This window comes from Brachycentrus maculatus, unplaced genomic scaffold (genome assembly GCF_059751285.1).
Source record: "Brachycentrus maculatus isolate JH-2025_06_01 unplaced genomic scaffold, ASM5975128v1 h1tg000142l, whole genome shotgun sequence".
In the NCBI taxonomy this organism is placed as follows: domain Eukaryota; kingdom Metazoa; phylum Arthropoda; class Insecta; order Trichoptera; family Brachycentridae; genus Brachycentrus; species Brachycentrus maculatus.
The window spans coordinates 1,295,493-1,313,360 of NW_028280895.1; the positions used below are offsets into that span (position 1 = coordinate 1,295,493).

Genomic DNA, 17,868 nt, shown 5'->3' on the forward strand with positions numbered 1-17,868 from the left:
AATAAATCAAAAAATAACCTTAGTTTACGTGAAACCTTAACCTTGTTTAACGTTAAACGTCGAACGTACGTAGGAATAAGCCTAACGTGTAGATCAGTGGTTCTTAACCTTTATTGTTATTAGAAGCAATGTGTACTAGGTACACAACACCGGGAAGAGAAGGTTAACCATGATGAAAACGAAGAAACGCAAAAGAAGACGAAATTAAAGCAGCCATATCAAATATTAGACCTGATATCGCTGAAATTTTTAAAGCCGGCAAGCTCGGGTGTTATATTAAATAAAAGACGCAAAAAGTTTCATTGGAGTATTTACGTTTTCATGTGTTTTTTTAAAATTAATGTAATTTTAACTTGTCCATAATAAAATAATCAGTTTTATCTTTAATATAAGTTAACTTTGTATGTTTTTTTGGATGTTTAGTTTTGGTGTGCCGCAAACATTCCTAATGATGTGCTCCCTGACTTCAAAAAGGTTCAGAATCACTGGTGTAGATAATGATGTTGATTTTCCTTGTTACATTTGTAAAAAAAGAGAATATCTATATTATGACCGTGGATTGTAAATAAGAAAGAACGTGCGTCAATGGTTACGTATGTAATATAAGGTGAACCATATTTCTATGCATCGAAAATGTTCTATATATATATATATATATATATATATATATATATATATATATATATATATATCTAAATATATATATATATATATATATATATATATATATATATATATATATATATATATATATATATATATATATATATATATATATATATATATATATATATATATATATAATATATATATATATATATATATATATATATATATATATATATATATATATATATATATATATATATATATATATATATATATATATATATATATATATATTCTCTGGAGCCATATTATGTATGGAATATAAGATACAGATTATATTCTACCCTTTCGGGAAAGCGTAACCACTGCAGCGACTTCAAAAGGAAAATACTCTTCCTTGTATAATCCTCCGCTTTATCTACTTGGTTAAAATTTGTAATTTCGTATATTAGTTATTGTATCTTGGCGACTTATACGAGAATATAGGCTGTTCAAAGTATGAGGAGCTGAAAAGGGTGGCTCATAATAGACTGGAATGAAGAAGGAGGCGTCATTTGTTGCTGCAAACAGACCCACAAGATTGAGACCATAGAAGAAGATACTTAACTATATTTATAAAGAAATGTATTCCTTTCATTTTTGAATTCAAAAAGTGTTCCGCCGGTAAAACAGCGTGCGACAGAGAAAAACCAAGATGGCGGCTTTACGTCAGTTTTGAGAAGCATTAATTATGTACCAATTTAGTATTATATATTAATTAATGTAATAAGATAATAAATGAATGATAAGGATTGAGCAAGATTGAGGGGGAGAGGATCCGAGAAATAAATTATATGATAAAGAACAATAATTAAAAAATGGTTTTGAAATACGAATTCCGCTGTCCCGTTCATAACGAAACGTGTGGCGAGCATATGTTGACGAAATATTTATAACAAATTCATAGTTTTAATGTGGTGTTGTGATCGGCTGCAAGCAGATTATACATACTTTATATCGGGAACATTGAAAAGTAAATATGAAGCAAGATAATACTTTGAATGGAAATGGCAAAGTTTTACACATGGAGAATGGATCCCTTGTGCACAGGAAAACGAATAATGGCATTCGAGAAAATACATCCTATATAAATTCGACGAATGAAAGCGATTGCAAAAAGGTACGACTTTTCTATTAATCAAAATAAAACTATTTAAACTTTTTAAAAAAATATTTTTTTCTGCGGAAGAAAATCAAGAAATAAAACTATTAGACTTGCGTTTTAATACAACGCACAATATATGAAGATAAATATTTATTGATGCTGTTCTTCTTGCTGATAGCAGAGAAGACCTGCAGGCGTTGGTGACAAAAGTGTATAATGTGTGCAAGGAAAGTGATTTATTGATGAATGTTAGCAAATCCAAGATTATGGTTTTTGAAAGAGAAGAATGCAGATCTGAATGTGAAATATTAGTAAACGGAGAGATTTTGGAACAGGTAGATGATTTCGTGTATTTGGGTAGTATGTTTTCTAGGGATGGAAAGATTGATAAAGACATAGAAAGGAGAGTGAATGCTGGGAACAAAGTGAATGGTGCACTGAAATCAGTTATAGCAAATAAAAACGTATCAGCGGAAGCTAAACTGGCAGTGCACAACGGAGTCCTGGTACCAACTCTAATGTATGGAAGTGAAACATGGAGTTGGCAAAAGAAGGATGAAAGTAGACTGAATGCAGTCGAAATGCGATCTCTCAGAAGAATGTGCGACAAAACGATGTATGATAGATGTGCGAATAGTGAAATAACGAAGGAATGCAAAGCTGAGATAAGCAATGTTGAGATGGTTTGGACATGTAGAACGAATGAGTGAGGAAAGAACGGTAAAACAAATTTTTGAGGCGAATGTTAGCGGGAAAAGAAGCAGAGGAAGACCGAGAAAAACATGTCACGATCATGTATGCCAATTACTTGAAAGTGGTCAGGTTAGGAGTCGTAACAATCGGCGGGTATGTATGAGGAGATGCATGAACGTGGAAGAGGCGAAGAATGTTTGCAAGGACAGAGTGGTGTGGCGCTCTATTCTCTTTGCCTACCCCTGCGGGGAAGCGGCGTGATGTTAGTTAGTTAGTTAGTTAGTTAGTTAGTTAGTTAGTTAGTTAGTTAGTTTTTTTATATTTTTTTTATGTAATGTGTCCTTACTGGGTTTTCCCGTCCCGAGGGCGCATTTCAATAAAACCTATTTGAAAAATATATATTTTTAGTCACGCCGCTTCCCGAGGAGGTAGGCAGAGATGATAGAACGCCACACCAATCTGTCTTTGCAAACAATCTTCGCTTCTTCATTACTACCCGCCGACTATTCCGACTTATGCAGTCACGGATGACATGGCTGATGACACGATCTATTTCGTTTCCATCAACCTTCGTTGACCAGATATTCTTCTTCTTCTTCTTCAAACCCGTATCCGCACGCGATGGCGCATAGGGCACTGCATCATATAAACGCAGTGTTATCTTGATCGTTGTTAACTCATGAGTTTTTTTCATTTTTATTATTATTATTATTTTAGTCACATATTATCATGTAAATATATGTCCACCTCCGTAGCGCAGTGGTCAGCGCTTTTGGCTACCGTGCTGGAGGTCCCGGGTTCGATTCCCAGTGGGGTCAAAATAAATATGGCCGATTTTCACTCTCATATTTATTACAAGAAGCGCAAGGCTGATCACCTTGCCTTCATGCAATTAACGATCAAGATGACACTGCGTCACTACGAAGCAGTGCCCTATGCACCATTGGGTGCGGATAAGGATTAGAAGAAGTTTGGCTGTCCGAGAGGATGTAGATCGTTTTGTTATAGTATGATCGGTATAGGTTCATGTGGAAGCACTCCATGACTGCGCTCATTTCAGCCTGAAAAACAGTGGCGAATTCTCCCAGACAAGTGGATTTGTTCACTTTGGGGGCATTCACTTGTTAGTCGTTTAGTTAAAAAAAATATATAATGTTACACACATTTAGTCGAATAAAATCCGAGAGATATTTTCGTCGCACCAGATAAAATAATGACACAGGATGTTTATAAATTTGCTCACTCCTTTCAACAACGTCATACATCAAAAAACTTGATTTTTCAGGAGATCGTTTTTAAAGTTTAAAAATATAATAAAATGTATTAAAAATAAATATCAAGCCACTTGTTAAACGTTTTACTGCGCAACAGATCTTTTAGGTAATACCTGAATTTTTTCTCCATTTGAAAAATATTTTGTATGTTTAAAAAATAAATAAAACAATACCTTTTTTTCAAAATGCAAAAACAATGCTTTCTGCCCTGTAGCTGGTAAATATTAAGTTAATAATATGCCACTTTTGCTGGGATATAGTACATTTTTTGGGCATTCCGAAAACATGCACATCTGAAAATTGACGATTTTTTTTTATATATGGCGTTGTTGAAAGGAGTGAGCGAATTATCGAACATAATTTACTATTTAATTTTTCTTCTTCTTCTTCACTCTGACCTCCACTGTTGGATATAGACCTCTTCCTTTTTCCATTTCTTCCGGTCGGTTGCTGCTTGCAGCCAGTTTCTACCCCCCACATGTTCGGACCATCTCTTTTGGGGTCTTCCGATACCTCTTTTGTTCTCCCAAGGTCTCCATCATAGAATTCTTGGGGTACCTACATCCTATGGGGTCCTGTCTTGCAATATGTCCTGCCCACTTTTGAATTATTTATGTTTAAATCGTGGTTTTTCGGGCATAGTAGCCCTCAAAGTGCGGCTAACTCTTTCAGGACAACTGGTTACTGCTGCTAACCACAAATTTAAAATAAATTGTCTAAGTGCCTACAGGTTTCTAGTTAAAACCGTAGTGCAATATGTGTTGCCTATGTAACAGAAATAGTGCTTGTATAGATTTCATGTTGGTGTCATTGTCTTGGAGCTTATTTCAGACTATTTATTGTGGCGATGTGCACATATCGGGATATTTATAGGTTATCTGTATTTAAGTTTTTCAATTTTGTGAGGTTATTGAACGAAATAAACATAATGAGTTATAATTTACAACATTTTGAGTGTGTCCAAATACTTGTTCACAAAATCTGGATTATCTCCAATTACAGGAGTTATTTTCATATTATTTTTTGACATCTCATCAAAGATGAAGAAGAATATGGAAGTCTGGGCATTTACGGGGCATACGACCGTCATAGGCTGGTTTAAGTGATCACTTTATACACGTGTAACATTCACCAATTCTACCCATTATTGACAACCACACTACTCAAATTCTCGGAAGTTCTATATATATATATATGAACCAATTTAGAAACCTTGTTCATGAACCACTTCACTAGAACTTCACTAGAGACATCTATTATAATTATGATTATAATCCAGGATTCGGATCTCACATACTAATATAAGAGTTTCTGCTTAATAAAAAGCTTCTTTACATCTCACCAATAGATGTTTCTAGTGATTCATGAACAAGGTTTCTAAATTGGTTCATATATATATATATATATATATATATATATATATATATATATATATATATATATATATATATATATATATATATATATATATATATATATATATATATATATATATATATATATATATATATATATATATATATATATATATATATATATATATATATATATATATATATATATATATATATATATATATATATATATATATATATATATATATATATATATATATATATATATATATATATATATATATATATATATATATATATATATATATATATATATATATATATATATATATATATATATATATATATATATATATAGAACTTCCAAGAATTTGAGTAGTGTGGTTGTCAATAATGGGTAGAATTGGTGAATGTTACACGTGTATAAAGTGATCACTTAAACCAGCCTATGACGGTCGTAAGCCCCGTAAATGCCCAGACTTCCATATTCTTCTTCATCTTTGATGAGATGTCAAAAAATAATATGAGTTATAGTCACAATAATACTAAAAATCAGTAGTGTTATATATTACCTCATATTTTTATGAACAAATGTTTTTATTTATACTTTGTAAAACATGGTCTTTGTTGCTAACCACCATGCACAAAATGTGTATTTTTAATTTTGTTGAGGGATAAATATTGTATCAATCTGTGTGCACTTTTTTCAGTAAAATTTATACTTATTTGTAAATAATTTCTAGAAAATTAAAATATTTTTTATTCTGTCCTCAAAGGGTTAACCAAAGGGTTAAAAGAGATGTTTCGGTTAAAACAATATTTTTTATTATTATTTACACATATTTACTTATTAAATATGTTAATTAATATATACAATATTTTGGTTCATGGTACCATTTGGTACTAATGTATGTCACAAAATATATTTAATCTGCATTCATTACAATAATAATGACGTACGAAACAAACATAAAATTAGGTAAGTACTAAGTTCAAGCACAATTTTTTTTACCCACACTTACCAAAAGTGTATATTTATACATATCGCTCACTCCTTTCAACAACGTCATAAATAAAAAATCGCCAATTTTCAGTTGTGCACGTTTTCGGAATGCCCAGAAAATGTACTATATCCCAGCGAAAGCGACATATTTTTCACTTAATATTTACCCGCTACAGGGCAGAAAGTATTGTTTTTGCATTTTTAAGAAAAGGTATTATTTAATTATTTTTTTTAAATATACTAAATATTTTTCAAATTGAGAAAAAACATTCAGGTTTTACCTAAAAAGATCTGTTGCACAGTAAAAAGTTCAATAAGTGGCTTGATATTTATTTTTATTACATTTCGTTTTATTTTTAAACTTTAAAAACGATCTCGTACCATAGACATTATCAACAAATAAAGCCGCCAATATTTTAGCAATGTTACCTATATTAAAATAACTCCATCGTTTCTGTGACGTCATTCATTGCCAACTTACGAAAATTATGTTTTTTCGAAGGCGAATTTTCCAAAAGAAAATGATGAATGAAAATATTAATTATATCGACTGTTATAAACACAAAACGAAACTAATACTATCCTTTATAGGTTGAGTATGTTAAATTAGATATTCCTCCCGTCTGACAAAGATCCATCAGATCCTTGTATTTAATTTATATATTTTCATTTGTTCAGTTTGTTGATCTCTGTTTATGTTACTACTACTACTACTACTACAATCACACCGTTTTTCCGCAGGGGTAGGCAGAGAGGATGGAACGCCACTCTCTTCTGTCCTGACATACACTCCTCGCCTCCTTCACATCCATACATCTAGTCATATGTACATACCCTCCGATTGCGCAGACTTTTGACACCGCCAGATTTTAGGTTCTGATTGATCTGATCGTGCTAAGTCTTTTTCGGTCGTCCTCGTTCTGTTTTCCCTCTCACATTCGCCACATGTATTTTCTAAGTCATTCTCTCGCTACCCATTCGCTCCACATACCACCGCAAAGAACTCTTCCTAATCTTTTCAATTATTCCTCGTTCAGCCTTACATTCCTTTCTTATATCTTGGTTTTCAATTCTGTCATACAATGATTTTCGACACATTCGTCTGAGGGAGCGCATTTCAACAGCATTCACTCTGCTTTCATCCTTCCTTTGCCAGTTCCATGTTTCGCTTCCATACATTAGTGTCGGCACCAGCACGCCGCTGTGATCTGCTAGCTTGGCTTCATTACAGATATGATATGGCTGTTTATGTTCATTACAGATAAAGAACGAAAGACTAGAACTGACCGACTGGTCCACCATGGATACTTCCAAGGAGTCCTATGAGGAATGTACGCTGGTAACATTGTTCTTCACCAAGCTTGGAGTCTGTATACTTTTGACGATTGGATACATCTGCCAACTCCTATTCTCTCCCAACGTGGCTAGAGAGTTCGACAGGAAGGTATTTTCAATTTGTTCATGTGAAGTACATATCGCTCACTCCTTTCATAATAATAATCATAATAATAAAACCCTTATCCGCACCCCAATGGTGCATAGGGCACTGCGTCATATGAACGCAGTGTTATCTTGATCGTTTACACATGAAGGAAAGGTGATCAGCCCTCCGCTTCAGGTACCAGTCCAGGGTAATATTGAATAAATATTAATAATAAAACCCTTATCCGCACTCCAGTGGTGCATAGGGCACTGCGTCATATGAACGCAGTGTTATCTTGATCGTTTACACATGAAGGAAAGGTGATCACCCCTCCGCTTCCGGTACCAGTCCAGGGTAATATTGAATAAATATTACAGTGAAAAATCACTCAAATTTATTTTTACCCCCCCTGGGAATCGAACCCGGGTCCTCCAGAACGATAGCCGAGCGTACTGACCATTACACTACGGATGCGGACACTCCTTTCAACAGCGTCATATATCAAAAAACTTGATTTTTTTAAATACATGACATTGTATATATGTATCCCGTTTTTACTGTGAATTTACGTTTAATAGCTTTCAATATCCCTGTCACTGCCAATCTAAATAAATACAAGTTTGATTGCAAACAGCTATATAAGGTATCAAACGTCTTGACCAATGTCATGTCATATCGCTCACTCCTTTCAACACCGTCAAATATAAAAAAACTTGATATTTCTGGAGATCGTTTTTAAAGTTTCAAAATATAGTAAAATGTATTAAAAATAAATATCAAGCCTCTTATTGAACTTTTTACTGTGCAACAGATCTTTTTAGGTAAACCTGAATATTTTTTCTCCATTTGAAAAATATTTAGTATATTTAAAAAATAAATTAAACAATACCCTTTTTTCAAAATGCAAAAACAATGCTTTCTGCCTTGTAGTGGGTAAATATTAAGTTTAAAATATGCCGCTTTTGCTGGGATATAGTACATTTTCGGGGAATTCCGAAAACTGAAAATTGACGATTTTTGAAATATAACGTTGTTGAAAGGAGTGAGCGATATATATACAAATTTCGGATGGGTATTTTTTACACCTACGGACCGCTGGTGACGGGGTTTGATCATTATGTTCCACTCGTTCATTCAAACCCTCATCCGCACCAGTGCATAGGGTACTGCATCATAAAAACGCAGTATCTTAATTGTTGTTAACACATGAAGGAAAGGTAATCAGCCCTCCGCTTCAGGTACCAGTCAAGGGTAATATTGAATAAATATTACAGTGAAAAAGTCATTTATATTTATTCATCCCCCTAATAGGAATCGAACCTAGGACCTCCAGTACGGTAGCCCAGCGTGCTGACCATTACACTACGGAAACGCACAAAATATATATAGTGAAGACCTTGACAAAGAGATTGGTATATAATATTTATATAAAAGCATTGGATAATTCATTAGTTTTCTGTCATTGAAATGAAGCCGGTGCAGAAAGTAAAAATACCCTTCCCGTCCTTAAGCATCAATCGACCGAAGGGGTAGAAATATATTTTATGGATTAATTAATTTAATTATTGATTTGGCGTTTAATTTGTAGAACTCCATTTTAATTTATGTATTAATTTTAAGTCAAACACAGATAAGTCTACTAAATAAGTGGGTAATGGGTAGAAATACCTTTCCCGTCCGAAGTGTGTTCAATTGCTTTGTGTGTTTGTTTTCAATTAATATTACTGCCAGATTTTATAATCCTTACACAGCTTAAAAATTTAGATTTTTAAAAATTCATCAGTATCCGAATTGTACCTATGGTTTTTGCATTTGTGATGATTTGGGAAATAATATGCTTATCGTCTTGATGCGATTGCTTAAAAAAAATATATTTCTGTAATTTTTAAATGTAAGGCAGTTAGTTTGTTGTCTGCCTTTGCTAGTTATTGTATGAAAATCAAAGCTTATTTATGTTGCGCTTTGATTACAGAACTATCCACCATTATACAATACGAACGAGTTATTTTACTCTCGTTATATATACCGTCGAGTCAAGGATGCCGCTGGACGACCTATGACCTCTGTGGCTGGCCCCGAAATCACTCTGAAGGACTGCACCACATCAGATAACGGGTGGACGCTAAAGTGAGTACTATAATCCATTAAATAAAATTAAACATTACTCTTCTCAGTCTTATTTCTCATTACTGAGGGTGTGACCCTTGTGGAAGCAACGACTCTTCTCCAGTTATCCCTTGACTGCGCTGCACGTAGCGCTCTAACCACCGAGGTGCCTGCTGCTGACTTAACTTGATCAGTCCATTGTATAAGGGATATTCCTCTCTCTCTCTTCCCCTCCAGGCTTTCGATCACAACCAGTCATTCCAAGCTATCGTAGTTGCCACGCGTAACGCGTCCAAAGAACTGGAGAATCCGTCGGGTACAGACATTGGCCAGAGTCAAGTTGGATGGATAAGCGTAGTTCAGTCAACTACGCTTAGATAAGCCTAGTTCTTGGCGAATGGACTCGTTGGTAGGTCTGTCTAGCTGTCCATAGAATTCGGAGCATACGCCTCCAACACCACATTTCGAAATCGTCAATTTTTTCCTTTCAGTTGCTTTTACAGCATAGAGAAAAATGGAGTACACCAAACTCCTGACAAGATTAATCTTGGTGTTGTTGCTCAAACCCCGGTTTTTCCAGATTTTGTCTAGCTTAAACATGGCACTTTTGGCGGTGGCGATACAACATCTGATCCCTCCTTCGCAAGTTCCTTCATTGCTGATTTGAGATCCGAGGAACTGAAATCATTGAACTGTATTCATTATACATTTGTTATGTGTGCCTTTTAGGTATCCCGGTACCCAATCACGCTATATCAACCTGGGCTCCTATAACTACCTGGGCTTTGCAGAAACCGATGGAGAGTGCGTCGACGCGGTGGAGTCTGTTATCCGCAGGTACGGAGTGTCGCTGGCCAGCCCTCGCAACGAGCTCGGAACTTGCGAGCCGCACCTCCAGCTGGAGCAGCTCATAGCGCGCTTTCTGGGCGTGGAAGCGTCTTGCGTAGTAGGCATGGGATTCGGCACTAACGCGACGATTCTCCCGGCGCTGTTAGAACCCGGCTGCTTAGCCATCAGCGACAAATATAATCATAACTCTATCATCTACGGAATAAGACTCTCCGGCGCCACGTTGTCCGTATTCCGGCATAATGACGTGCAACATCTGGAGGAGATAATACGCCAGAGAATCATAGAGGGACGCGCGCCTCCCGGAGAGCCGTACTTGCCCTGGAAGAAGATCTTGATTGTGGTAGAGGGCGTTTACTCCATGGAAGCTAGTCTGGCGCATCTGAAGGAGATCGTGGCTATCAAGCGCAAGTACGGATGTTACCTGTACATGGACGAGGCTCACTCCATCGGCGCTATGGGGAAACGCGGGCGCGGGTTGACCGACTTTGCCGGAGTAGATCCCAAAGACGTGGATATTCTGATGGGGACATTCAGCAAGAGCTTTGGAGCAAGTGGCGGCTACGTAGCCGGCACTCGCGTAAGTTATATTCATAAAATATCATTTATTCCTACTAATTTACATCATTTTGGTATCGTGGATACTGAACAACTCTTGACTTTGAAAATCTTAATTAAAGTTGCGACAATACGTGACCAATCCTGTGTTAAACCAATATGAGTACATTAAATCTCACCAAAACGTATCAATTTTACAAGCTAGAATTCCTGATCTTAAAATCATTTATTATGGAAATGTAACGTTTTGGTGAGGACCTGCACATGTGAAGTAGGTCTTCTTCTTCTTCTTCTTATTGTAGGCCTTGCAACCTGTTTTTAAGAGGGATTAGCCTCCTGCGATATCGATTCCCAACTATCGACCCATCTCTTTGGTGGTCTGTCCGGGAGTCGTCTACCATGGGGTTGGCCGTACAGTGCGATCTGAATGGTTCCATTCTCCTCACATGCGCATAGCATTGTCTCCTTCTTTGCCTTCCCCACCTAATGACATCTTCGATCTCGCATATTTCCTTGATCCTGGCGTTTCTTATTCTATCTCGAAGACTCTTGCCTGATATGCTTCTTAGAGTCTTCATTTCTGACACTCTAAGCGCGTTTTTTGTGGCAACGGTGTCCGCTCATTTATCAAATGTACTGAAGTAAGTACATTTGATAAATCTCAAATAGTGATTATTTGGACTTTTGCAGAAAATAATGAATTACCTAAAGAAGTACGCACACTCGGACACTTATTCCCACGGCATGTCCCCGGTTGTGGCGCAACAGATTATAACCAGCATGAGCATCCTGATGGGCCTCAACGGGAATACAGACGGCATCCAACGCCTCCAGAGACTGGCCCGAAACACGAGGTTGGTAATTTAACCGTTTTACTGCGAACCGTCGATACATCCAAGCTTTATTACAGCGCGAAAACTGCGCACCGTCGGGATATCGACCCGTGTAGACGTGTCGCGGTGCTAGCGCCAAAACATTTTTGATTCGTCAATAATAATAAGTATTTCTTGAATGTTTTTGGCAGATATTTTGTGGCACATTTTATAAACTTTATAAACTTAAACAGCTTTGTTTTAACCACTTTTTTTTATTAGTAGTACACTTTAACCAACCGGTTTCGACAAGAACCTTGTCATCATCAGGGTTTATGAAATTTTAAAACATTAAAATACTCATATTTAATTATATTCCCTTACAAAAACTTCCACACACTCCGTACACCATATGAAAATATGATTTTCAAAATATAATTTTAAAATATGATTTAAAAACTTTTAAATGGTTTTTTCATTCAATAATAATAACATTTAGGAGTTTTTAAATCATATTTTTTTAATCATATTTTCATATGGTGTACGGAGTGTGTGGAAGTTTTTGGTAAGGGAATGTAATTAACTATGAGTATTAATGTTTTAGAATTTAATAAACCCTGATGATGACAAGGTTCTTGTCAAAACCGGATGGTTAAAGTATACTAATAATTTTTAAAAAAGTGGTTAAAAGAAAGTTGTTTGATTTTATAAAGTTTGAAAAAGTATATTGTGTAAATAACACAAATTTTTTATCAGTATTTTTTTTTTCACCTTATAAGATGTCGAATTTGTCATTTAGCGATGATGAAAACACTTGCGGAACTTGTTCTGCTGTGGAACTTGTGAAATGTTTCTTTAGTGACAGTGAGGATGAACTCAGAATGTTTAAAAATCGAATAATGCGTGTTTGTTGTGAAAGTGAAGCTTCCGAATATGATTCTATTTCTTTGGACGGTCTTGATACCATACTTTCGTGCAACTTCCTTCCGACCTAAATTTTTCCATTTTCCATCTTTTATTTGAGTAGTTTGATATGTTCCCTACACTGAACCCAAAGAATTACAAAAATCCCTCTATATTTGATGAAAATGTACAAAATTTTGTGCACACTTAATTGAAAGATTATTTTTCGCTAAAATTCTTCCGCAATTTTGGCGTAATATGTGAAAAAATGCAGTAAAACAGTTACAGAAACATGGATTTACTCTTCTTTCTTCTGTTCGTGTCATGTCAGGTCCCCCTGACGTCGACCATCACTTGAGAGTAATTGTCCGTGTCTCGGGCAGCTCTAAACAGCACCTCACCGGTCCTGATCCCCGTCCTATCTCGTATATTCCGGAGCCGGGAGATCTGTCTTCTGCCCACACCTCGTCGACCCTCTATTAGGTGCAATAGCTCGTACTTCTCTCCTTTAAACACATAGGACTCTTCCAGATAGGACACCTAGGACACATAGGACACCTTCCGGACTTTGATATCAGCCAGCAACTGTCTTCCGACTCATGCTCTTTGGATCACATTCATGTTGCTATAATAAAAATGTATAATATATCTACTGTGAGTAATTCTACTTTCAGTAGGTAAAAATACAGCTAGTAACTAGTTGATTGTTTAGTACAGCACTAGTAAAGAAACACAGTTTCCTAACATTCCATGCTTGTTTTCAGATACTTTAGGCGGCGCTTGGTGCAAATGGGGCTCATCGTGTATGGCCATGAAGAGTCCACCATAGTGCCTGTTGTAATATTCCAGTACTCCAAATTATCGTAAGCATCGTCTGAAAATATCTCATATTATTATACTATATTATTAAACCATATCCGTCCACAAACTGTCTCCATGCTTTTCCGTCGGCTGCCAGCTCCCTTGCATCTTCCCAAGTCAGGTCGGCGTCCCGAAGTTCTGATTCAAACTGTTGACAAATTGTCAGCAGTGGTTGTCCTGGGCGGCGCAAACCTGATGCCTTGTAAAAGAGGCAAGCTTGATGGCGGCTCTCGGGAGGCATGCAGAGTACGTGGCAGAGGCAACTGAATCGCCTTTTCGTGACGGCAGTTATGACCAAGATTTGCCTTATCTCTTTATTCCTTATATTTTTTGCTAAGCTTTAGAGCTACAGTGGTGAATTTCCGCGAGTACCCCATGATCAGTTCCTTTGCACGTTTCATCCCTGAGCTGTTGGACCAAATTTCTTGGCTTTTGTCCATGACCCAGTTTTTTAGACTAAACTTGATAGTGCTGAGTGTCAGTCCGCATGTGGGCTCAGGGGCCATTGGTTGCCGTCTCTGCACCAGTTGGTTAGCTTTTGATACTTTTGCCAATGTCAAATTAGATAAAATTATTTCATTATACATCACGTTAAACTTATTATTTTACTATAAATTGATTCTGTTAAATTTTTAAAATGTATGTAAATGATTGTATATAATTGGGTTCGTGCTCGCTAGGATGAATAAAATATTTGTAGAGAGGGGAATAAGCGGGACCAAAGTCTTGAAAAATGTTGGCATTTGGTCGTCTATTGGGCAAACAATGAATATGTGGTAACCTTTTAACTGCCTCAACTTTGTTCCTGAGAGACGCCCGTACGCGGCGGTATTTAGCCGTTTTTAAAATGATTACTTTTATCATGTATTTAGTTAAGAAACGATTTATTTTCCTAAACAAAAACCTTCAATGGGATTCATTGTGCCTTTTTGGTACTCTATAATACACTTGTGTCACATTATTCTTGAAATATATCGTAATATAAACAAATAAGATCGTAACATAAATAAATCAAAGCACGCATCGTGTGACACTCTTACCCACTGGCGATGCGTAGCGTCAAGAGTGAGACAGATATGGGGCATGATTATGGCGCGGACTAATTACCGACCGCAAGAAAAATCAGGGATCTGTTATATTATTTATCCTTGCGATGTTACAAATTATTAGTCAGATATTTCAACAGATGTCATAAGGCCAAGGATTGACGTATTATTTTATCCAAAGTTCCACACCATGAAAAAATCCCTCCAAGTTGAACTGAGGTTCGAAACTTGGACCTAAGTGAAAACACAAACGGTTATGTCAGCCGCGTGTGGGGAATGTTTTGTAAAAACACAAACGGTTATGCGAGCCGCGTGGATAGAGTTAAGATCTTCTTCTTCAAAACGGCATCCGTAAATGGGGACGTCAAAGATACCATTCTTCGCAAGGTGCTCTCTGGTACAGCAATGTCCCATCCTCATTCGACAAGTGGTGGATATTTCTTTTTTGTTCATCAAAGACTGGATGGGACATTAGGCTGAATGAGAGAATAATGATTTCCTTTTGAAATTTTGGAAGTTGGTTAGTCGGTTAGCAATGCAAGCTATCTCTGGGTTCCAGATATACGGTGCGAGAGCTGGCCAACGCTGGCGTGGTGGTTGTTGGAGTCGGCTTCCCCGCTGTTGAAATCACCAAGGGCCGCATCCGGATCTGCCTCTCAGCGGCCCACAGTCGCGAACAATTGGACGCCGGAATAGCCAGTATCCAGAAAGTGGCGCAGAAAGCCAATATTTTCTTCTCGAGAAAGCCGCGCTCTACTCAACCCATCGAGTTTGAATAACCTTCGATTCCCCACAAATGACCGGATCATTATGGATTTGATTGGGATATAATAACTATTTAAAAAGTATATTCTTTTTGGATACATATCACAGTGTTTTCATGTATAAAGTATTTATTTATTATTTATATGTTTATAGATTTGGCGTTTAATTTTTATACTATCACGCACTGATTTTTTGAGTCTACTAACTTGTATTTTATTGTTTTCAAAAAACATTTTAAAAAATTGTGACAATTGTTTTGGCTAGTTATGGCATTTTCAAACGAATGTTTGATTTAACATTTTAACATATTATATTATATGTTTATTTATTTATTAGTTTAACAATATCACACAAAATCATTGGCAAAATATTATTATAAAATACTAATTATATCATATATACTCCTTCCTGGCTCCATCCCAACTTATCATCTTTGTAGACTGTCGGAGTCAGCTCTTCTCGTCCTCAGGTAGGTACTTCTAACATATAGGCCGTGCCTTTGAATCATATTATCTTTATGCAGCATCCATTAATTTTTTGGTCTTCCTCTAGATGTCTTTCGAAGAATCCATGGCAATTGTCTGTTTTACAATATGTTCAGGTTCTCTGCGTCCTATGTGCTCATACCATTATAATTGCCTTTCCTCGCCTTACTATTGATGTCTGTTACGCCTAGGCTTCCACGAATTTGTGAACTCTTTATTTTGTCTCTAAGGGACACTCCAACTGACCATTTAGGGATTAGCATTTCAGCAGTTTCTAATTGCCTAGAGTAGGTGCCATACATCTTCCAGCATTCGGGGCAATAGAGGAGTTAATTATATCATTTAGTGTCGGGTTGTGGTCCCGTGGTTAGTGTCGCAGACTCTTGTCAGAGTTTCTCGGTTCGAACCCACTATATCACAATTTGATACCTATTTCTAATAATGAGCTGCTTAGGCTCACAGAAATAGTATGAAATTTAAATATTTGTGTGAATAATAAAAACACAAATATTTCTCTTTTAAAAAAAATAATAAATTTTAAAAAATTTTAAAAATTCATATTTTTTTCTTAACCCTTGTGTACATATTTTTTAAAAAATAAGTATAAAAAATCTCAAGTGTGGAATCTATGTAAGTAATTAGTTACAAAAACGAAATGTTTTTATTTTTTACGAATTTCTGAAGGGTCTTGGCCTCATAAGAGGCTCATTTTTATTTAAAAGAGCAGAATATGGAATTGTATCATTTTTATGATAATGTCATAAATTAAAATAAATTACACATTTAGGTAATATAAAATGTATTTTTTTACTCCAATATGACAAAACATTGCAATGAATATGAGTATGTTATAATTTACTGAAAAAGTTATACATAATTATATTATAAATGAACAGATTTTATATGCTTGGATTTTCAAAACACCCTACGTACAATGGTTCTGTGTTACATTGTTTGCAAATGTAACGAGTTTTCCTCATACAGCCATTTTGTATCGGATTATTTGAGTGATCAAGCAAGTCAAACTAATTCACCGTAAAGAAATTTGTAAGATATGTACTTTTTTAACAATTTAGCGGAACTATTGACACAACTATTTTTAAAACCTCGTTAAAGTTCTTTGTGTTTAAAAACTAGACTCTCATAGCGTTATGTACTGCCTCACAGCCACTAAAACATAGTAATAGCAAAAAGATGATCAGAAGTCTGCCGACAGTTGAAATTATTTTTCAAATTTGCATTCTATCAGTATGGACTAAACAGATATTCCAGAAGCTATAACTCAAAATTACTGAGCGTATCAAAAACCAAATACACTTGTTCAGCAAAATCAAAATAGCTGAGAAGTCTTAAAATATATAAAAAATATATTATTAAAGAGAAATAACCAGCAAAGCCGCTATTTTTAGAGACTTGTCTGCAGATAGGATAGTACGGATAGGGAAGGTTAATGTGAAAAATACATCTCAAACACCCAGACCAATCGAAAATATTTTTTTCTTGAATTTATTTTGCAATTGACGAGAGTCGATCCCGCGACGCTAGTTTCGCAGTCGAGCGTCTACCCAACTACGCCACGGCGCCTGTTATTGTTTTCTTCTAATTATTGTTTATTTACTAAGAATATTCGAAAATAACACTGATATAAAACAAGGGGGATAAAAACAAGTAGAAAAATCGAATCTGCTGCTCATAAGTACTTACTTACTCGTTTGAGATGAGAACGCGCAAATTTTCCGCCAGCGTTTTCTATTTCAGAATCCATTTTAAAAAGTACTTACCAAGCGCAGTAGTCGAGTTCCATGGTACCAAACACACGCACTGAGAGAAAAATATTCCTCGTTATGAATTTTCGTACGAAAGAGGACACGTCATTATCATTAGAAAACCCGCGTGTGCGCGTGGCTTACAAGACAACCATAGATTATTTCAAATCATTCATTGACAGAACTATACAAATTGTCTGTGGACAGAACAGCATT

General features: G+C 35.8%; 1 protein-coding gene across 1 annotated transcript; it reads left to right on the plus strand.

Annotated features, from left to right (window-relative positions):
• The first annotated feature begins 1,328 nt into the window (after nt 1-1,328).
• On the plus strand, nt 1,329-15,551 carry LOC148308993 (serine palmitoyltransferase 3-like). Its single transcript, XM_088260762.1, has 7 exons — nt 1,329-1,768; nt 7,340-7,522; nt 9,474-9,628; nt 10,337-11,036; nt 11,705-11,868; nt 13,494-13,592; nt 15,196-15,551. The coding sequence occupies exons 1-7, from the start codon at nt 1,628-1,630 to the stop codon at nt 15,413-15,415; spliced, it is 1,662 nt and encodes a 553-aa protein (XP_088116888.1). The 5' UTR covers nt 1,329-1,627; the 3' UTR covers nt 15,416-15,551.
• Nucleotides 15,552-17,868: the final 2,317 nt, after the last annotated feature.